The following is a 23,536-nucleotide window of genomic DNA, read 5'->3' as shown; positions in this document are numbered from 1 at the left end:
TTGCCATGGTATGCAAAGTTTCAGGGATGATTCGCAAATGGAAGGAGACATTGGTTGTGTGACTCCGTTTTGGACCTCGCTAGCTTGGTACCCGATCATGTTGGAGATGAGTGTAGATCTTCCAGTTTTGCTGCCAGTTTTTCAAGGGATCCTTTGTGGCCTCAAGGGGAGGTTCACAGTCTTGTGGAAGCGGGCCGGCTTCAGTTAGTGGCCTGGAAACTTTCAGGAGAGTTTGGGAAAAGCCAGGACTTTATAAAGAAGATTCAAAGCGTATTGAGGAGTGAGTCATGGGCCCCAGGAACAAGGAAGGCTTATAGATTGGCCTGGGGAAAGTGGAGTTGCTGGCGTGTTGAAAGGGGTTTGAATCCAGTTTCAGCGGATTTAGTTCAGGTATTGAACTTTTTATCTGAGTTATTTACTAAAGGTCTAGCTTATAGGACTGTGAATTTGTATAGATCTGCAATTTCTGTGGATCAAGTTTTAATTAATGTTTTTTTGGGTGGTCAGGGCATTTTGGTAAGAAGTTGTTGAGAAGCATTAGAATTGCTAAACCCCCAGGGACAAAGTACTCGGTTCTTTGGGATGTTTCGAGTGTTTTGTTATTCATGCATTCTTTTAGTGATAATTGTGTTTTAAGTCTGAGAGATTTATCGATTAAATTGACCACATTGTTGTCTGATTTCTTAACGCAGGGTTTCTGATGTGAAGGGATTAGAGGTGTCTTTTAGATCTTATACACCGGAGGGAATTTGTTTCAATATAAGACAGAGGACTAAGACTACTTTGTCTACAATTACTTATCCTTATTTCGATGAGAGGAGTAAGTTGTGTGTGGTTCGTTGTGTTAAGAATATGAAAAGAGAACATTACTTGTTAGATCCTCTAGTGTTGATTAGTTGTTGATCTCTTTCAGGCATCCTCACAAAGTGGTCTCTTCTCCCACTTTAGCTAGATGGGTGAAGGAAACGTTGATGAAGTGTGGGGTGGATGTGAGTATGTTTGGGGCGTATTCTGTGAGGGGTGCTGCTGCTTTGAAAGCTTGTTTGGTTGGGGGAAGTCTGCAGGACATTTTACGCTGAGCTGATTGGTCATCTGATACTGTGTTCAGACGTTTTTATTTCAAACCAATTGATAATGCTGCTACATGTTTGATTAAAAAGCTTTAAACTTGCATAATATTAGCATCCAGGTCTTGCCATGAAATGTAGATTTTCCACAGCCTTGATGGGCAGAAAATCTGGATTTTATTAAAGAGACGGAGGATAATATTATCCCACCCAGGATTTTTACTCAGCCCTGATATTGTTTTATCCTTTCACAGCTGGTCAAGTCTAAGAGGGAGCGCAGTTCGTTGTTGGATGTTCTCTTTGTCGTATTTGGATTTTAAGAAGTGTTCGCATCATTTAAAGGAATTTTAATTGTCAAATGTATACTTCCTAAGTTCGCAGTTCAATAAAGAAGGAAGAGGACTGGGTGCTGGGGCATTTTATGCTTTTTGAAATGTTTTGAATGTTCTAAGTTCTTAAGTCTAGAAGTGTTGAATATGCTGATGAGTGGTGGCAATAAAGGAAATATTGCATAATGTTATCCTCTGTGTAATAAAATCCAGATTTTCTGCCCATCAAGGCCGTGGAAAATCTAAATTTCATAGACACCTTAAATTAGCCAATTGGAATGGATCAGAGCAGAGTTTGAACATCAATCAGTTTTCCTCTGCTTGTGTAAGAATGCTTTACAAATTAGATATTTTCTAGTCTTGCAGTGGCACACAACTGGTTATTTACCAGGCATGTTCAAAATCTTTGTTGGGCACTGGTCAACAACTAGATGTCGGGCCCACAGTACACTTGTTCTGTTTTTTGCCAGGTGCCACTAGCACCTAATTCTAGGTATAAAAACGAGTCCTTCAGGAAAAATAAAAATAGGGCAGCTGCAGCTTCGGGTACAATCTGGTGTGAAAGCCACATAAGCTGCCTAATAATGACGCAGGCCTGCATTACATTAAAAATCTATCAATGAGGCTACAGTGGAGGCCCTGATCAGCATGGTTGCTTGGATATAATACACACTCTGCCCTCCTTGTGATGCCCCTGCTGTTAACAATAGCAAACATTATTGCATGCTCCCCCAAAATATACTTTATATTATATTCTGGAATAACCATCCCATTACGTCTGGGAGAGGCAGCTATTTGTTTACTTGGTAACGAGTCTTTACCTGGACAGATTCTAAGATGCCTGTGTTTGCTGGAATTGAATTCAGGGTAGTTTAGTAGACACCTCAGATAGAGTACGCCTATCCTTCTGTGGAACGTATGTCAACATCTTTAGGATTTCAACATTCACATTGTCCATTTATGTAGGTCACTAGTTTTTCCAGAACTTTAGTAGGTTACAGCTCCTTTCTTTGTACAAATGATGACCGGCTTTTTCACGTTCGACGTAAGAATGTTTTTCGACAAAGTGCACTAGGGGAATGTGTTAGTTATTGTGAAAATATCACCCCTTGACTCTGTGACTTTCAACTGAAGCAGTGAGACATCCCAAAGTGAATGTGATTCTAACAAGTCACCTAGGAAAAGAGTTGGGTATAGGAAAGGAAAATTAAACTATAACAAAGGTGAGACGTACACCATCTGCCTCCTCCAGGCTGCCCAGAACCCTAGTGGTTACACAGTACTGTGGGCCTGGCTTGCTGTATGTGTCAATCTACAGCATAGGAGTTGTTTTAGTAAGTAAGATGTTGCTTAATTCAGTTGTAAAAGATGCATCAATTTTAGAAGCTTATTTTTTTACATTCTGTATGAAAGACTAAGACCCCCTACTTCTACATTCCACATTGATTGTCAAGCTTGTGAATATAAAAAGGCAGGGGTGGATGGTTGAAATGAATGCCACAATATCAACCCCCAAAATACCGACCAACATCAATACTGGGCCCATAACTCCTGAAATATTGTCAATGTAAGTTGTAGATTTTCCATCATTAACTCAACCATGACAATATTTGGTGGTCCATATTATGGCTTTGATATATCTGTAGGTTGATTTTTCACAGAGTTAATGTGGCACAGCACAGCTACGGAGGTTCCGTTAACATTCTACTCCTCACCCTGTGAGGGGAAATAACTTGGGGGCCTGGGAGTGATGCAGAAAACGCCGTCTGTCTATAGGAAGGTCATGGCCATCTGTCTATAGGATAGTCATTCTCTTTCTAAAGGCACATTGCTCTCATGTTCAGGAGTCAACATAGCGTGCATATCTCCATTCTCAGGTATCCGACTTTAGTATCTAAAAGGTAAAGACAGCAGTAAGCAAGTACTGCCAAATATCTTTGATTTGGAATCTCCAAAAACCATTATGAGTCTGAGACATTAGGGAATTCATTCCAGAGCAAGATTTAAAGTCCTTAGTCCAAATACTTGCCCTCTCCAGACGTACGTGTCCTTTCCAGACTGAAGTAAGGGAACTCACTCCTGCCTGGTCCCTCAAAATCTTATTTATCACACCCTGAGAATATTTCAGGCAACCACCCGTTTCATCCAAGGTCACAGGAAATTCAACCACATTATTGGAGCTTCTTACAATGCTACCTATTGAAGCAAAGCTGGATTATATCACTCCCAAGGTATTTCATCTTTCTGGTGACTCATATCTGGCTGGAAATCTGAAAATCTCTGGTGCCCAACAGGGTTCAGGGAGTGCCGAATCCCTTCTTCCGACATCCAAGCACACATTCTGTAGGATGCCTTCTCTGGCAATGCCACCTGGATTTGGAACTCCCAGCCTTACTATACCGAATCATATAACCTTCAAAAAGGAACTCAAAATCGTCTTATTTCAGAGACACCTCAGTTAAGGTAACTCAAAGATGTATCCTGTCTGTTTGACTAGAGCCATTTTCTCAATCCTTTCGAGTCTTAACTGTTATTGTTATAAAACATTTTATTTACATGTTTAAACTACCTACTCTCTTGTAAAGCTCTGTCAGGCCCTTGAGGCGAGGAAGCGCTATATAAAATCACAAAAAAATAAGTGTGTTTGTTTCAACAGCTGTCGCCCCAGGAAGCGAGTGACCAGTGTGAGCTTAAAGCTTTGCTGCGCTGGCGCAGGCTCCGGGACGAGGTGGAGAACTCCGAAGGCGAGCTGCAAGTGTTGAGGTACAGGCCTTGGGCTGCGTGTCCTTTCCGTTTCCCCTTTCTTGAGTTCCCGCCCTTCCTTTCTGTTCCCAGCGCCAAAAAGTAGATGTAAACAAGCCGAAGCCTTCGCTCTGGAAACTGTGCAAGTCTCCTCTTTCTTAAATCGCATCACAGCCACCCGAATCCTGAAAAACGTTATATTTCTAAAGTATTTTTTGTTTCCTATGTGTGGGCTGCTGTAGTTGGCTCCTTCCATTTTCCGAGTGTTGAGGAAAGAAAATACACTCGACAACAACAACCGAAATGCACTGAATAAAGTTCCTTGTTTGAAGACATAAGAGCTACTTCATGTGGTGACCGCAGACTGAGGGGGAGAAAAAATGCGAGTGCAGGACTGGCAGAGGCCGGAGAATGTTTGAGAAACCAAGGAGAAGTAGAAAAAACACAGACTTAAAACATTTGTAATGATGTAAGCAGACTCCAATGATGACTCTGAGCCCTTACTGTAGTTAACAATTATTTATTTGCTATAACTCGGATAATTCCCAAAGAGCGCCGAGCCTCCGCTCCAGCGCCCGCTCTTCCCGCTATACTTTCGCGCTCTCGCGCTCAGCCACGCCCCCAACACCAGCAGCCAATCCTGGCCGCCTGCACGTCACGTCCGCCGACGTGCCGTGCAACATCTAGAGCGTCTCTACATATCTCCCCTTTTTCGCACAAACATTTCAACTTACAGTCCGTCGCTCAAATCATAGTCTCTGAATCTCGTTGGTCTCACCACCGCTCTACCACTCCGTGTTCGTCTCGCAGGGGTGGTGTTGGTCTCTTCTTCTCCTTGTCTGACTCTGTTATCGCCATTCTCCTCAACTCTTATCTCCTGCTCTCTGTCCCTTGCTTCTCCTTGACTTTGCTCTCCTTCATTCAACGTGATCCCATTCTCCTGATGTTCTCGCTTCTCACTCTCACATTCTTCTGATTCTCCGCCTGCCCTTTCACAGTCCCACACTAGGATCTTATTACATCTGGCCATGCGGTCTTGTGACCATATGTTTCCGTCACTCAGCCTGGCCGCTCTTCCCTTAATTTCCTTCACCTGCAGGGGCTTGCTGTATTTGCTCTCTCCTTTTCTTTGTAGAGTGGGCAGCTTGACTCTAACCCATTCTCCTTCTTTGAGTTCTGTGTCTCGCACGTTCCTCCGGGCATTATAATGTCTGGTGTACACTGCCTTGGCCTTCTCAATGTTAGCCCGCACCACAGCAGGGGACCATTCACTTACTACAGTCTTTTCCTTCCACACCCGGTTGTCCTGGGTGAATGGTTCTCGGCCGCGCAGCAGCTGGAAGGGGCTGTATCCCGTACTTGTGGGAGTGATCCTGTACGCCCACAACATGTGCCATATGTCCTTCTCCCAGTCTTTGTGGTCTGAGATGGCTGCTTGGATCGACCCCATCACCACCCTATTGAAGCGTTCGACTTGGCCGTTTCCCGCAGGGTGGTATATTGATGTGTGCCTCGCTTGGATTCCATTCCTTCCTAGGAAGTTGTCCCACTTTTCCGATCGGAACTGGGGTCCATTATCGCTGAGGATTGACTTGGGTATGCCTTCCCTTACGAAAGTGTCTGCCAGGAACTGCACTATGGTGTCCGTGTTCATGGTTTCCTCGATCTTGATCTCTGGCCATTTCGAGAACCTGTCCACCAGGACACACACGTACTTCTGGACCCCTTGGGTGTCTAAGACGGGGCCTAAGATGTCGACAGACAACTCTTCCCAGGGGTTCTTTGGAGTTTCGAATGCACCCAATGCAGGGCGCAGGGGTTTGAGTGTCTTGTCTGCGCCCTGGCACCTCACGCACTCTCTCACATGTCGTTCCGCTCTTATGTCCATTCCCGGCCACCAATAGTTCTGCTTGGACCTCAGTTTGAGTTTCCCTATGCCCAGGTGCCCTTCGTGCAGCATGTCCAGCAGTCGGGGTATGATGTTCGTTGGAGGGACAACTTTCTCTCCTCTATATACAAATGTTCCTTGATTGTCCAGGGAGAGTTCCTCCCTCACTTCAAAATAGGGGTTGAGTTCCTTCCGAACCCGTCTCTTATCCGGCCATCCATGAGTGATGTAAGTTTTCACCTCTTCCAACGTCAGGTCCTCTGCATACGCTTGTGTCCATTCCTGGAGGCTGATGACACTTTCATGATCCTCCATCAGTGCCACCCATTCTTCCGTGCATGCCTTGTCCTCTTCACTGGGTTCCATAGCCGCCGCTCGGCTCAGGTAGTCTGCTACCTTGTTCTTGCTGCCTGGTATGTGTTCCACATCATACCTAAACTCTAAGAGCTTAAGCGACATCTTCGATATCCGGGGTGTCGCCTCTGCGTGGCCACTCGATGTCAGCACTCTCAGTAGTGGTTTGTGGTCAGTCCGTAGCTGAAATCTGGTGCCCCACAGGAATTGTCGGAAGCGCGTGGTGGCCCACACCACCGCCAGCATCTCCTTTTCTATCACACTGTACTTCCTTTCTGTCTCACTCAGTGTGCGCGAGGCGAAGCAGATCGTCTCCAGCCGACCTCGCCCTCGGTCTTGCATGAGGACTGCACCCAGTCCCTTGTCGCTGGCGTCCGTTGTGAGGACGGTGTTGCCTTGAGGGTCAAACCCTTGAAGGGGTATGGCCCCTGCCACTTCCTTTTTGATAATCTCGAATTCCCTTTGTGTGTCCTCCGACCACCTGAATTCAGTGTTCTCTTTCGTTAGTTGTCTCATATGATGAGTCTTAGAGGCAAAGTGCTGTACAAATTTCCCATAATACTCTGCCATCCCCAGGAATGACCTGACCTCTTCCTTGGTGGAGGGGGGTGGTGCTTCACAAATCGCCCTGACATTGTCGGCCTTGGGGGTCACACCTTGTGCCCCTATCTCATGCCCCAGGTAGGTTACCGAGTCCATCCCAATCTTGCATTTGGACCATTCAGCCGTGAGTCCTTTTCCTTCTAGGATCTTCAAGACCACTGCCAACTTCCTGTCGTGGTCTGGTATGTCTCTGCCCATCACCAGGATGTCATCTTGGAAGTATTGGACGTCCTTGATGTCCTTGAACAACTGGTGCATCATCCTCTGGAACACCGCCGCTGCAGAAGCTAGACCGAATGGCATCCTGCGAAATTGATAGCACCCAAACGGAGTGATGAAAGATGTTAATTTGCGGCTGTCCGGATGCAGAGCAATCTGATGATATGCAGAGGTCAAGTCTATTGTTGAGTACCACTTAATCCCCCTGGTGCTGGCTAGCATCTCCTCTATCCTGGGCAAGGGGAATCTTTCCACCACAATGTTTTTATTTAGTTCCCTCAGGTCAACGCACAACCGGACCTTACCGTTGGGTTTCTTAACCACTACCAGGGGCGCCAGCCACTCGGCGCACGTGATGGGTTCTATGATGCCCTTGTTTTCCAGGTCTTGTAGTTCTGCTCTCACAGCGTCTCTTACTGCCAACGGGACATTCCTGGCCTTGTGGGCCACCGGGACAGCGTTCTCCTTCAGGATGATCTTGTGGGCGAATTTTTCCAGCTTCCCCACTGTGCCCCCAAATACCTTTGGATATTCGGTTTTCCATTTGTCCAGACTTGGCCCGGCCACCTGGTCCGTCAGGAGAATTTGCTCCTTGCCACCCGGATCCAGCTTGATTCCTAGGTCGCCCTGATCCAGCCAACCCAAGACTGACGGGCCCCTCTCCGACACGTAGAGTTTACAGTGTGCTGACCGGCCTCGAAATTCGAAGGTCAAGGGCCTGAATCCTGCCATGGGGATCCAATCTCCGTTATACGTGACCGGGCGGATGTCTAGCTTTTCAAGCTCTGGCCCGAGCCGTGGCACAAATTTCTCCTCCCACACTGCTCTCTGGATGATGGTGAAGGGAGACCCTGTATCTGCCACCACGTTGATCTTGACGCCGCCTATAGCCATCTCCAACACCGGTTTCATCGTGCGTCTACCTTCTCTGTCTAGAACATTTCCCTCCGTGCTTAGTACCTGATCCTCAATGTAGATCACCGTGACTTCTTCCGGCTCCGAATCGCCGTCCGGATGGTCATCGCTTTGATCCACGCATCTCACCATGCTCTTGGAGGCCTTCCTCCTGCAAACCTTCTCGTAGTGGCCGATTATTCCACAGAACGCACACTTGGCGCGAAACGCAGGGCACTTCCGATCGTGCGCCTCGTGCGACCAGCTTCCACACCTGTAGCATGACTTCCTGTTGCCTCCCACTTGTTTACTCGACGTGTTCGTGCTGTTGTGCCACTTGCTGGGCCCTCTTTCTGTTGGTTTCCTGTTTCGGTATTCTCTGCTAGTCCCCTCTTCATCCACTTTGTTCACTATCGTGCTGGACGCCATATCCTTTTTTGTCACTTCAGCGCACCGCCGTGCTAATTCCGCTCTCTTCACGATGACCAATACCTCCTTCAGTGTGGTGTCTCCACTAGCCCACAGCTTGTCTTGCACATTCGAGCACGTGGTATGCATCACCACCTGGTCCTTGATGAATTCCTCTTCCCAGTTGGCGTACCTGCACGTGGCTGCCAGTCGTTTCAGTGCCGCCACATACTCCTCCACTGTTTCTCCTTGTTTCTGCTTCCTCTGTTGGAAGTTAAACCTATCCACCGACACGCACATTGCCGGTCTAAAGTGTTCGTTGAGGTCTTCGAGCGCCTGTGCGTATACATCGTCGTCTGTGGATGTTCTCTGTTTCGGGACTAAGCTCTTGTAAATCCGGAGTCCTTCTGGGCCTAAGTTCAATAGTAAAATACGTTTCTTCCTCTGGGGTTTGAATGCCTCCACATTCTCATCTTCGAGTACGCCTATGAAATTGTCGATGTATTCCCTCCAATCCTCCCATTTCATGAGGGGTTCTCCTGGGCGCGGTAAGAACTGTACCGGGGCCATCGCGTAGCCTGCTTGCGCGCTCATTTTCTCGCTCTTCACAGCAGGTAGCGATCTTACTTGGCCACGGGGACTCCCTGGTGCGTCGTCTTGTTCTTCTCCACTTGCTGGGGTTCGGGGACTGTCCTTGTCAGCCCCCTCGGCTCCTTCTGAACCCTCCAGCGCGTGCTCACTGGTCTGTTGCTCGCTGGGTGGGTTGGCGCTCTCCTTCTGCCTTACTTCTAGGGTTCCTGTTTTTTTTTTTCCCTTTTTCCTTCCTCTGCGCCACACCCTCCTGCGTGCCGGGCTCTGCCGCGCTCTTTGGGGTACCTGTTCTCCTGCACCAGGTAGTCTCGCTCCTCTGTACCTTGTGGGGTGGTTCTGAAGCTTCTGGTGCTTGCTTGTCTCTTAGGGCCGAGTCTGAGGTTCTGCCTTGCTGGGGGGTCTTCAATCCCACCTTCGTCGCCACTGTAATGATGTAAGCAGACTCCAATGATGACTCTGAGCCCTTACTGTAGTTAACAATTATTTATTTGCTATAACTCGGATAATTCCCAAAGAGCGCCGAGCCTCCGCTCCAGCGCCCGCTCTTCCCGCTATACTTTCGCGCTCTCGCGCTCAGCCACGCCCCCAACACCAGCAGCCAATCCTGGCCGCCTGCACGTCACGTCCGCCGACGTGCCGTGCAACATCTAGAGCGTCTCTACAACATTCTTCGTGATTGCAGATGTTATCTCGGTGTGTTCTTTGGCTTTGCTGACACGGGGTGGTCGGAAGCATCCGAGGACAATAGTTCACTTCCATGGGCATCGCGATCGAGGCAAGATGTCTAGGAAGAGGGAGGGGGCGGGGCTTGCCTCCCCTACACATTGAGCCATTTCAAGTACTACTAGCCTTCTAATGACTACTTTCTAATCCCAACCACATTGTTGAACGTGGGAGAGTTCATACTGGCAGCCGTGCAGCAGTTTTTCCTTTTTCAGACTCAGTTACTATACCTTTTGCTGTTAACATAAAACCCCATTTGAACAAGGCTTGGAATGGGCAGGTACTGAGTGTCTGCACTACTTCTATTTGAGACGGAGGGTACCTGTACGTTTCAGCATTGCTACAATACTTTCAATCATAGAGTACCGGCACTTTTCAGGAGTAAACAGGTAGACCAGACAGTGAGTGCCAGCACGTCTAGATGTCAATTTAAAGCACTGCATTTTATCACATTAGTCGTCCATAACTGTGACACTGTTATAGATTGGTGCCCCGTCCCGCCAATCCACCAGCCTTACTTTGGCCGTCAGCTCTGGAAAAAGAGCAAGGGAAGCATTCGCAAAGCCAGTAGGTCCGACTTTAATGCACTAATCAGGGCTTTAAGCGGGATATGGGGCGGCTCTAGGCTCATGGCGGCCCTGGGCAGGGAGCGTAGGTAGGGGGCCCCGGAAGAGCGGGGCGGATCGTGGAGGCCAGTGAAGAGGGTGGGGGGGCTTTCAGGGTGTTTGGAAGTGGAACAGAGCTGGAGGCCGCCAAATCCCTGCCAGGGGCCGCAACGCAAATATGTATCTATCCTCAGAGGATTATTATATTCAGGCTATATATTGGCGTGGTGGCGCCTGGGGTTTGGTGGCCCTGTGCAGGTGCACAGCTTGCACATGCCTAAGGCCGCCCCTGGTGGGAAGAAAAATCGGGGGTGCTCTCAAAGGGGTGTCGCCAATTCAGTTAAGGGCGTGACTTAAAACGTGTGTGCTAAAAATCTGTGCTTAGCATAGCGGGCCACCTGACTGACATTTTGCTACTTCTGTGATTGAATCCTGATATATAATACAATAAGTAAGATTATACCTACAACCAGTGCTTTAAATGGGCTGGTAGGGGCCGGTACTGAGAGGTACTGTTTTATTTTGAGAGGGAGGGTACCTCCACTTCTGAAGAGTGATGTAATAAGTTTCATTGGAGAGTATCAGCACTTTTCAGAAACAAGCACATACTCGGGTACAAAGTTCCTGCACCTCTATTATTCCATTTCAAGCACTGCCTACAACAAGCTAGGGCTATTGGCTTTGCCAATGGCTGTTAGTTGCATAAGATACATAAGCAACGACTATGGCTTTGTTTGTTGTATATAATATTGAAAATACTTCAGTTCTGAAATGATGAGACTGTAAAGAACTACAAGTATTCTCTTTGAAGTTACTTCAAAAGCAGTGAAGGGTGGCACTGCTGCAGAGTTATGATTTTTTTTTTCACCCCAAGGGTGAGGACAAAAATGGAGAGCCTGATAAAGACCTGTTTAGACTCCTGCGTTTTAGAACTGCCGGTGATGAACACCAGCAAGACCCAGCCCAATTAAAGCCCCGGCACTAATGCATGTAAACTGCTTTGAATACGTTACAACATCAGCCCTTAACCTGTGGCCGAGGACCCCGCTCACAGGTCCACGATTGTTTAGAAAATTCAATACTATTAGCAGATTACTAAACTACCTGCACATAACAATGCGTAACTGAACTATTCTAAACATTCTTTAAATGTGAAGACATTTGAAATTGTAAGCTAAAATAAAGGGGGTATCCTTATCTTGATTCATGGGAGCAGCACAAGTATAACAAATGTAATCTAGTATGGAGGACTTGGGATATCACCTGAAGCAGTGCTGGAGCAAAAAGAGAAAGGGAAAGATTTAAATCTCGGCAGACGGGTCACTCCGTCACAACGTTGACAGATATCCTGTTTGCCAAAATATAAATCCCATAGAATATAATGGGATTTATATTTCGGCGGACGGGATATTCGTCACTGTTTCGACCGTACCATTGAAATTTCGATTTTTGTTTGTGAGTTCAAGAATATTTCAGAATTTGTGCATTTTTTTGATGTATACTTTTTCTGTATTTTTGTGTACTGTTTGGAGGTTCACATTCTAGAAACTGCTTAGAAGGGGTCCGTGGCTTCATGTAGTGATTGAGGGGGGTTTGCAAGAATCAAAAGTTTAGGAACCACTGCGTTACAACATTAAAGTCAGAACTATTGGCTTTGCATTCTGTGATGGTTGATCTTGTGGAGGGCAGTGTGTCCATGGCAAATTAAATACAGGTTGGTAGGGGTGGTAGACGGTCCGTCTCCTCCGCTATGGCGGAGGAGCATCGCCCTACTGCTTTCTCGCAGTGCAAGAAGCAGAAACATAAAATGGTAATAACTTTGAGTTATTATCATTTTATGTTTGCGCATTGCAGGTGGGCGGGGCTGCTCTGCTCTCCGAACAGGGCAGGGGAGAGAGGAGTGGTGTGCATACTCCTGAGTGCGCAAAGACTGTTTGGTCGGCCCTCTCAGGCCACCCAAACCAGTCATGCGCACTCTGCCCTTCTACATGCGGGCTGCTTTGCAGCCTGCCTGGAGAACATGCCCACCTCATAAGCCCCTGGCTGGGCGCCATCCAGACCAATCACAACGCTACTTGCAGTGTTGTGATTGGATTAGGGGAGGGAGCCTGGCAGCCTGCTTCCTGTTCCTGCCGGAGGCAGGAGAGCAGGAGCCGAGAAGACACGGGACCCGACCTCAAAGTAAGTTTAAATTATTCTTTTCATTTTTGTATTTTTTATTAACCCCTCTGTGTGACCTCCCCCGCAACACCCCTCCCAGCGCAACACCCCACGTGTCCGCCCCCCACCCATGAGTCATGCTGGCCTCGACTGCCCCTGTGTAGTGTGTGGTGTCTTGGGAGGGGACTTTATGCAGTTGATGTCTCCTGGGATACAGTGCCTTGTCTTTCGAGGGCCGGCAGTGTAGAATATTGTGGAGGGCAGTGTGTTCTAGGCACTGAATGGAGTCTTGGGAAAATGGGATGTAGTTGGTGTCCTGGGAATCTATGCTTTAACTGTGTTGAAGAAAACAAATGAGGGAGTCTCTAAAAGGTGTATGGTTAACAAAGCATAACTAGGAATCATTTTCAAAAGGGTTGGCCTATGTAATTAAGGGTGTGGATTTAAATATATGAACTAAAATCCTGCAAATCAAGCCAGCCTGCCTACTACCTAATATTTCCTTGACATTCTGTGAGTTTTCTGTAATTACATTCAGGTATGTCACTCAAAACAACCCAGACATATTTGCTTTACCAATGCTTTTTAACAGTATCAATTAAGTGGGTAACAACAATGATTTTGTTTCTAATAATTAGAATTTAAAATATTTCTATTCTGAAAATGTGAGACTACGAACTAAACATTAATAAGGTCTCTGAAATGGGTAGTGGTATTCAGAGTGTTCCAGTCATTGTCGCTCTCTACTTTGCTTCACTTTCCTCTGCAATCTCTGTTGCTCATTTGCACCTATTTCCCCCCAACATCATTTTCATATTCTCCATGTGCATGCATCTTATACATCTTCTTCCTCTACATCACTCTCTTCTCATTCTGTCCTTTTGAATGAACATCCTTGTGTCACCTTCCCTTCACCATGGCCTCTCGCGTACACACACGCTCTACTTGCATGTACGCTCACCATTAACTTTAACCATAGCACTGTCAATGTCTCAACAGCTGTTTATTCCTCCTCACACTCTTTCACATAAAATGGTAATTAAAATGGACACATTTAGTTCCATCATTCTCTGCGCTCTGCAGAGAGGCCAGTGACTGGATGAGCATGCGATTTGAAACTTGCTTGTGGCCCACTGTCAGGCACAGTGAGAATCTTTCATTCTTCAGCCTTAAAGTCAGAGCTCCCGTTGCACCCCTTTATGAACACCCACACAAGCAGAACTCACCCTTACGCCTAGATGCTACTCAGTTGACAGTATGCAGTCATGTGGAGCATGAAAAACATCTAGAAAAAGCAAATACTCTTAGGGAATGGAATGTAAAATGTAAAAAGCAACTGAATCGCTAGCATAAATTAACTTTAGGGTGTTTACTACCAATGGCAAGAAATAGATCAGAAAAGTTAAGGTCCCACTCATTTGAAAGTTAGTCTTAACTTACCACCAGTTCGAAGACCCAATAGGACCCGCCCCACTTAAAGCCTTGCTGGGGATAGTGTATGGTGTGATGAAGTATTGGTATTATGGGGCAGTATACAGTCAGTCTGTTTTTGGATTGTAGTACACCACTGCACGGCTTTCTTGGAACTGGGACTGTGCATTACATCCTAGGGAAAAACAACAAAATGAAAAAGTACTTTTTTATCTATGCAATGCACTGAATGAGACAAATACTTTATTGTGTGATATTGTGTGATGATTCGGTGGACTTTTGAGCTGCAAAGTAATCCCTCATGCATTGCAATGTAAGCACTCTATAGGAGGGAGAATTATGCACAAACAGGTGATACCTTGAAGCGAGAGTTTAAGACTCCCCTGGGTAAAGCCAAAGCTCACTCTATATATATTTTGAAGAACTGTTAACAATAAGTCGCCCAAACAGCTGCGCTGTCAAGCCAGACCTAGAAATCACACAGCTGCGTCCCTGGAGTCAAGCTGCCTGTGGTGTCACCAAGTCCTCATAACTACTGTATAGATTGTAATAGCTGCTGTGCTGATAGACGCCGATGAATCATGCTCTTTCCACACGGGGACGGGTGACTGCACATTTGCAAACCGCGCGTGCAGTGTGGTGATAGGTGCACACACAAAGGAAACGCTTATCACCAGCAGCCACACAGACATGACTAACAGAAATGCTGATGAGCTTTTCCCCTTTGTAAATAATGCAATATGTTTTGTCTTGAAGCAGGGGCTTAGTGACAGAGGCCTTATCAGGGTCATTGTTACCCTATGTTTCTTTTTCGCTGTTAGGATAGCCTCATTCAGCTCGGTTGTATAGTAGCGGGCAATGTTTTTTCTTTCGGTTTTCCCTTTCGACTGAGGGGGGTCTGGAGGGAGATTTAGGACTCTGTTACCTGCAGGATGAACAGATACGATAAATAGCCCTCTCATACCCCATGTTACCTTCTGTCTCCAATGCTCTTTGATATTCTTCATTTTTTTGCTGTGCCCTCATTCACCTTACCTTACTCTTAAGGCAGAGCAGAGCCAGGCCTCTTCCGGTCCCTCCCCTTTCGCCCCTTTTAAGGCAATATGCTTACTGTTGTCCTAGACTGCCTCATGGCCTGGTGCTCGGTGGCATTGCTTATTACCACAGTTGTGTTTATGAGTGCAGTCACTCCCCACCCTACGTCATCTTCCCGCTACACACTCTCCTCACTGTTCTGCCATTCGCTTCCTATGCTCAACCAATGTAAAGTACCACTAAAATTACATTGAAGCAACGCTATGCAAAACAAGTAAACTAAATATATGAAGTAAACTATGCATGTTTATCACTGAGATCCATTTCCCTTCACATGCTTCAAGAATGAGAGCTAAGCCACTCTATCAGGATCTAGGTGCCTGATTGCTTGTAGCTCCAATGTCGAACCGGGCATGAGCACAACGATGATTTTGTCCACCACAAAACCTGACTTTGCTTTTATTGTTTATTAATGTTTATTGTATTTCATTAAGAATAAAAACATAAAGCAGTGCGATCATTTCCTCAGTTCCCCTCCTCCCAAATCATGAAACCGCCCTGCCACACCAAAATCTTCCATTATCCAAATAATTACAAATAACAAGCAAACAAATTGATTACAATTTCAAATACAAACAAGTAGCGGCTTTATCTGTTTCAGTTCCAAGTGTCCTTTGCCACATAATATAGGTCGAAGAGGGAATCCACTAAAATATGTAAGGCTCTCAGCCATCATGGACATTGCAGTTCTTGAAATAAAGCCTCTATACAAGTAGGTTAAAAGCAGCTCCCACTGTTTCCTAAACTACCCTTCCTTCCCTTTGTGTAGTTTTTTTTCCATTGCTAGGATCTACCAAATCCCACCCAACCAAGCGCCTCCCTGGAACCCAGTTGTACCGCAGAGTGACAGTATATACTGTTCTTTGCTAGAAATGCATAGGAAATCATTTTTCTTTCATACAAGTGGTACATTTCCTCACAAGGGGCTCAAAGAAGGCGACCTTGTGGCAGTGTCCCAAGTGGGAACCAGTGGCATCCTCAATTGTTTTAAGAACTTACATCCAAAAGGTCCGACGTTTCGGGCAAAATCAGCGCTCACGAGTTAGAGCCAAGCTCCAAGCCCCCTACGTCCTAGCCGACAGCAAAAGCACCTCTTGGATGGCCAAACTTTATAAATAAATAAAAAATATGGTATTTAATTTAGTGGGAGTGTAATACCAACAATATAGTATTTTCAAGAGAGTTTCTGTACTGCTAATGTGTCTGGCTGTGGTGCTCCCCTGATTACTATATCTTCGCATCTGTTGTCATCATCAAGCTTGATAGCAAGCAATTGTTCTCATGCATCTTTGAGAGAGAGTCTCTTACCTAGTTGTTGTGTATTAAGACACCATCCTCGCCTCACTGTCGTTGCAGAGGAGGTTATTTTCAAATGTGACAAAGTCTCTCGTCGGTGCCTTTTGTTATATGTGGCTGGAGGACCCAGTGTTTCGCCTGAAGATACCTAAAATTCTCACTTTCCTGGAGCCCATAGTCATCTTTAAGTTGGTCAGTGGGCTTTATTTGCCCCCCTTCATATATATTATTTAGTGCTGTACAACCTGTGTACTACCAGCTCAAGAAGTCCCTTCTGTCCCGACCAGGGAAAATTCCTTGGTGCCCATAGGAGTGTGAATGGGGAAGGAAATGTGGATAAACCTCTCCGTACTCCTGTTGTATCCCAGACTCTCATGGTTGAAGCTGTGATTGTGATGATATAAAAGCCATTGAATCAATAAAGAAGAGGGAAAACGGGGAATCAACATTAGAGCATGTCACCTTTTTTTTTTTGTTAAACCTTTATTTTCGAAGTTTTTCATAATTGCACGTCACAGAATCAATGATACGTAAAGATACATAACAGTCTTTCACGCTTTCACATATCTTCACTCAACTTTGTCACATCATTATGCAGTGTTCTACTTGTTACGCCTTTGACAATGACACACCCTGTACAGTTGCAATTGAGTATCTTGGGTACATCTGACTAGTCATGCTTTAGTTGAAAAGCTCTAATGTTTTAGCCCCATTAACCATGCCTCCCTTCTGCGGATGTGTGTTCTGCCAGACATCATGTTAAGGTGTGCATCGGTTAAGTATTTGTCATGTCTTGTAGTGTTGAGTCCTGCGCGCCTTTATCTCACCCACCGCCTTCCCACACCAGGCCACTAGCCAATTGTGAGCCAGTGTCCTGTCGCCAGGATTCTCCCTCCACAACTCAGATTGTTGTGGAGGGAGGACGAGTACAGGAGCACACCGGAAGTGACTACGACTTCCGCTGTGCATCCTGCATCAGTCAGACGGGTCCTTGAGCGTTTAAGAGGATGTCCTTACAGGCGCGCAGTGGACGCGCGCAGCGGGCGCCCTCTCAGCGCGCCGAAGACGCTCCAAAGACAAGCCCGTCTGCGCCCGTCCGCGCCTGCAGGTCGCCTCTCGCCAGGGACCCTGGTCCAAAGGGTAGAGATTTTGTTGTCTATACCAGGGAAGACCTAGTGGGCCTCAATAACTCTGCTGCCTCATGTAACAAGATCTCCTTAAGTCACCGGAAAGGCAGCTCTAAATGCTCATGTGGGTTTACCCTTCCCAGACCCAGGACACTCCCGTCCCTCACGAACACCTGCCCCCATCAACAAATTGTGGTAGCACAGCTTAATATCAGATCCCTGACAAAACATCATTTAGAAGTCCATGACCTAGTTACTAAGCACTCGGGTTGTGTATGCAGAAACTGCGAATACATCCCCTTCAGCGGCACACCAGGAGTGATCACGAAAATGATTCAATGTTCGATTATTTTATTTTTCATAAACTTTTTTCAGTAGTTTTGAGCAATTCTTGGCTGATATTGACAGCATATCAGAAGACAGCGTGTTGTTAGTTGGGTTAACTTAAAGAACTCATTCCCCAATGCATTTCGGGCGGTGAAGCCCTTGATCACGGAGAGCTGTGGAGGAAGATAGAAAGAACGGGGGTCAGAGGACGGTCAATTGAGGTCGTGTGGGGGAGATTACCAGTGCTAAGGGTGTTGGGACTTAAACGTCGTCAATAACAAAAGTGCTCGATTATATTGTGAGGGTACAGGGAGTGTAACACAGAATATTACCGCGAGTGAATAAAGATTAACAAGCTAACGGCGGATACATTAATAGAAGATTGAAGCAGGCGTGCAAACTTACTTCATGGTAACGCGTAGCGCAAAGAAAACGCTATCTGTCGACTCGTGGGCTCGCTGTCTCGTGTGCCGGTGTGTGGGGCTGGTAAATGAAAGGATTAGTGGAAAGCGACGGTGGACTCATGCATTAGGTGCCTAGAGTGAAAAGTATCAACAAATGTGGGGGCCATATTGGAATAGGTGAAATGTGTGTCGGGAACTGGTGAATGGTGTCAGGGTTGTGCAAAAAAGCTAGGTGAAGAAACAGGAGTACAGTAAAGCAGTTATACAAAATGTAATATGGAACGTAAGAGGCATATTAAAGATAACAACTAAATTCAAGGCGATCATTGAGCCCATCGGGCTTCAGTGTCTGTAATAGGTAAATCCATTCCAATTCTCTTTTTAACAACAGTTTGTTGTTATCAATTCCTTCGTTCTTAGGAATGATTTCCAAGACAATAAATTTCAGTTGGGCGATGGTATGGCGTGCATCAACAAAGTGCATGGCTACATTGGACTTTTCCAATTTTAACCGTATGTTGGACTTATGTTCATTAAGGCGAGTTTTTATTTTGCGCTCTGTTTTGCCAACATATAGTTTGCCGCAAGGACATTTCAAGGCGTAGATCAAGTTGGTGGAGTCACAGGTGGCATCGACTTGGAGTTTAATGTTGTGTCCTTTCATGGGGTGTTGTATACTGTTGCCTTTGATGACATTGTTGCAATGATTGCAGTTTAAACAGGGTTGGGTTCCACAATGGTGTTTGGGTGTCTCAGTGGGCCTGGCAAGAATCTCTTTGAAGTTTCTGCTCCTGGTGTGAGCAAATATGGGTGGTTTTTCAAAGATGCCCTGGAAATCAGGTTCATTCTGCAGTATGGGCCAGTGTTTCCGTATGATCTTTTTGTATGCCGCGCTGGCTGTGGAAAACTTCGACACGAGTACCATGCGTTGTTCTGTGGGTTTGTGAATTTTGACCAGGCTATCTGATCTGGCGATGTTGGCCACACGTGATTGTGCTTGGTGCAGTATGTTCTCAGGATACCCTCGATCACGAAACCTGTTGTGCATTTCCTTGATGCGAATGTCAACTGTGGCATCATCCGATACTATGCGCTTGATGCGCAACATCTGAGAGAAAGGAAGGTGTTCCTTCAAGGATCCTTGGTGAAAACTAGCAAAATGAAGGGAATTGTTGCGATCTGTGCTCTTCCTGTGGAGATCCGTAACCAGTCCTCCAAGGGTATTCTTTATGAGGACATCCAAAAAGACTATTTCATTTTCACTAATTTGCCATGTAAGGTTGATGCGAGGATCTTTACTGTTGACTTCAGTGAGTAAATCGTGAAGGGATTCTTTGGTATCGGACCACAGTATAAACAAGTCATCTATGTACCGTACGTACATTTTTGAATGATTTTGAAAACTTGAATTGGTGTAAATGTGGTGTCTTTCCCAATGTTCCATATATGTATTCGCGTATGACGGGGCAGCGCAGTTTCCCATTGCCATTCCAGACAGTTGCAAAAACCATTGATTATCAACTTTAAAATAACTATGGTACAAAATGAATATAAGCAATTCCATCAGGAACGTTTGCATGGGTGAGTCAATATCACTATTGAGTAAAGTATGTTCAATTGCTTCAATTCCCCCTTGATGACAGTGAACATATACAAGATAGCACGACCTATATGGCTTTGGATTACAATCCAACTAATGAATATCATAACACACTGAAAGATCTTGTCAATAAAGCACATCAAGCCGGCGTTATTGAAGAACGCACAAAAAAATATTTGTTACTTGACCATCCCAAAAGCCCGACCATGTACATGTGTCCCAAGATTCACAAAAATCTCATGGACCCTCCATTTAGACCTATAGTGTCCACCAAGCGATCGATCCATGAGACTACCGGTAAATTCATCGATAAGTACTTGCAACCTCTTGTCACCAAAGCAGCGAGCTACATTAAAGACACCACGGATTTTCTAACGAAATTATCTAGAATCCAAACCCTCAACAATGAGCCTTTTGTCCTTTGTACAGCTGATGTCAGCTCGCTATATACTTCGATACCCCATCAAGGGGGAATTGAAGCAATTGAACATACTTTACTCAATAGTGATATTGACTCACCCATGCAAACGTTCCTGATGGAATTGCTTATATTCATTTTGTACCATAGTTATTTTAAAGTTGATAATCAATGGTTTTTGCAACTGTCTGGAATGGCAATGGGAAACTGCGCTGCCCCGTCATACGCGAATACATATATGGAACATTGGGAAAGACACCACATTTACACCAATTCAAGTTTTCAAAATCATTCAAAAATGTACGTACGGTACATAGATGACTTGTTTATACTGTGGTCCGATACCAAAGAATCCCTTCACGATTTACTCACTGAAGTCAACAGTAAAGATCCTCGCATCAACCTTACATGGCAAATTAGTGAAAATGAAATAGTCTTTTTGGATGTCCTCATAAAGAATACCCTTGGAGGACTGGTTACGGATCTCCACAGGAAGAGCACAGATCGCAACAATTCCCTTCATTTTGCTAGTTTTCACAAAGGATCCTTGAAGGAACACCTTCCTTTCTCTCAGATGTTGCGCATCAAGCGCATAGTATCGGATGATGCCACAGTTGACATTCGCATCAAGGAAATGCACAACAGGTTTCGTGATCGAGGGTATCCTGAGAACATACTGCACCAAGCACAATCACGTGTGGCCAACATCGCCAGATCAGATAGCCTGGTCAAAATTCACAAACCCACAGAACAACGCATGATACTCGTGTCGAAGTTTTCCACAGCCAGCGCGGCATACAAAAAGATCATACGGAAACACTGGCCCATACTGCAGAATGAACCTGATTTCCAGGGCATCTTTGAAAAACCACCCATATTTGCTCACACCAGGAGCAGAAACTTCAAAGAGATTCTTGCCAGGCCCACTGAGACACCCAAACACCATCGTGGAACCCAACCCTGTTTAAACTGCAATCATTGCAACAATGTCATCAAAGGCAACAGTATACAACACCCCATGAAAGGACACAACATTAAACTCCAAGTCGATGCCACCTGTGACTCCACCAACTTGATCTACGCCTTGAAATGTCCTTGCGGCAAACTATATGTTGGCAAAACAGAGCGCAAAATAAAAACTCGCCTTAATGAACATAAGTCCAACATACGGTTAAAATTGGAAAAGTCCAATGTAGCCATGCACTTTGTTGATGCACGCCATACCATCGCCCAACTGAAATTTATTGTCTTGGAAATCATTCCTAAGAACGAAGGAATTGATAACAACAAACTGTTGTTAAAAAGAGAATTGGAATGGATTTACCTATTACAGACACTGAAGCCCGATGGGCTCAATGATCGCCTTGAATTTAGTTGTTATCTTTAATATGCCTGTTACGTTCCATATTACATTTTGTATAACTGCTTTACTGTACTCCTGTTTCTTCACCTAGCTTTTTTGCACAACCCTGACACCATTCACCAGTTCCCGACACACATTTCACCTATTCCAATATGGCCCCCACATTTGTTGATACTTTTCACTCTAGGCACCTAATGCATGAGTCCACCGTCGCTTTCCACTAATCCTTTCATTTACCAGCCCCACACACCGGCACACGAGACAGCGAGCCCACGAGTCGACAGATAGCGTTTTCTTTGCGCTACGCGTTACCATGAAGTAAGTTTGCACGCCTGCTTCAATCTTCTATTAATGTATCCGCCGTTAGCTTGTTAATCTTTATTCACTCGCGGTAATATTCTGTGTTACACTCCCTGTACCCTCACAATATAATCGAGCACTTTTGTTATTGACGACGTTTAAGTCCCAACACCCTTAGCACTGGTAATCTCCCCCACACGACCTCAATTGACCGTCCTCTGACCCCCGTTCTTTCTATCTTCCTCCACAGCTCTCCGTGATCAAGGGCTTCACCGCCCGAAATGCATTGGGGAATGAGTTCTTTAAGTTAACCCAACTAACAACACGCTGTCTTCTGATATGCTGTCAATATCAGCCAAGAATTGCTCAAAACTACTGAAAAAAGTTTATGAAAAATAAAATAATCGAACATTGAATCATTTTCGTGATCACTCCTGGTGTGCCGCTGAAGGGGATGTATTCGCAGTTTCTGCATACACAACCCGAGTGTTATGAGTTGGTGTTTTGACGGATAACACCACCCTTCGAGAGCACCCTGAACTTTGTAATTTGTTTCCTAACACGTCTACTTACCCTAGCTGTGCACCCCCTAACCTCTATCACTAGTTACTAAGCATTCATTAGACATCCTATTCCTCACGGAGACTTGGTTGCAAGAGGATATAAACTCTATTATCAACCTAGCCACCCCATTAGGATATTCCACCTACACGTTAAACAGACAATCGTGGGGTGAAGGGATAGCGATGATAGCTAAGTCGCAATATTCATGCCTATTTACCAAACTCAACATCGAAGGATGCGAATGCGCCCGCTATAATATCAAGATAAACCCACAGTTAACTCTATGCGGTATCTTGATATACAGACCCCGGGGCAGGACAGCAGCTTTATTAAAGCCCTCCTCGAAACTGTTTGTTCGTTGGTTACTGGAAACGCCAACTTCTCTATCTTTGGAGATCTAAATATCCACTTTGATCTCACCACGGACAACAAGATCAGCAATTTGCTAGCTGACCTTGCCGCGTTCCAACTTTGTCAGCTGGTCAGTGGCCCTACTCATAGAGGTGGACATCTCCTAGAACCCATTTTTTCGAACTTAGAAGGAGTGGCGGTGGGAGCTCCCATTCCTATGACTTGGACGGACCACTTATTAGTGATCATGACACTAACTATTCGCGGTGTATCCAACACGAGGTATGTCCAACGAGTGCTGAAACGCCCTTGGAGGAAACTCCATCTCGAAGAATTTCACGCGCTACTTAAATCTAATCCCCCGAAAGTTAGCAAAGACCCTGACCTGAGTTATGAGGATTTCTGTAACTGGATCACCCAGGCTTTGGATACTTTGATTCCGGCTGGCTGGATTAGAGTTCGTTCCCAGGAATCTAGTCCTTGGTACAATGCAGCGCTCACTTCCCTCAGGAAAGAATGTAAAGTCGCTGAGCGAAAATGGAGAAAGACCTATGACTCTGCACTTAAGGCTCAATATGTCCAGGTACAAAAAAACTACCACAAAAACGTTTGTAGGACACGAGCGGCATACTACGCAAATGAAATTGGGATTAGTCAGAATCCCTCCAAAACCATTT

At 45.6% G+C, this 23,536-nt stretch overlaps 1 protein-coding gene across 3 annotated transcripts in view; it reads left to right on the top strand.

Moving 5' to 3' along the window:
* The window catches only part of AOPEP (aminopeptidase O (putative)), a 1,755,563-nt gene that overhangs the window by 779,195 nt on the left and 952,832 nt on the right, over window positions 1-23,536 (top strand). For all 3 annotated transcript variants that reach the window (XM_078675698.1, XM_078675697.1, XM_078675699.1), the window contains exon 7: window positions 4,053-4,159. In XM_078675698.1, coding sequence (XP_078531824.1) covers window positions 4,053-4,159 — 107 coding nt within the window. The remainder of the gene's footprint in view (window positions 1-4,052; window positions 4,160-23,536) is intronic.

Source organism: Lissotriton helveticus, chromosome 2_1 (genome assembly GCF_964261635.1).
Source record: "Lissotriton helveticus chromosome 2_1, aLisHel1.1, whole genome shotgun sequence".
NCBI lineage: Eukaryota > Metazoa > Chordata > Amphibia > Caudata > Salamandridae > Lissotriton > Lissotriton helveticus.
The sequence above is the reverse complement of the archived record's forward strand: the minus strand, read 5'-3'. Positions and strand labels throughout refer to the sequence as shown.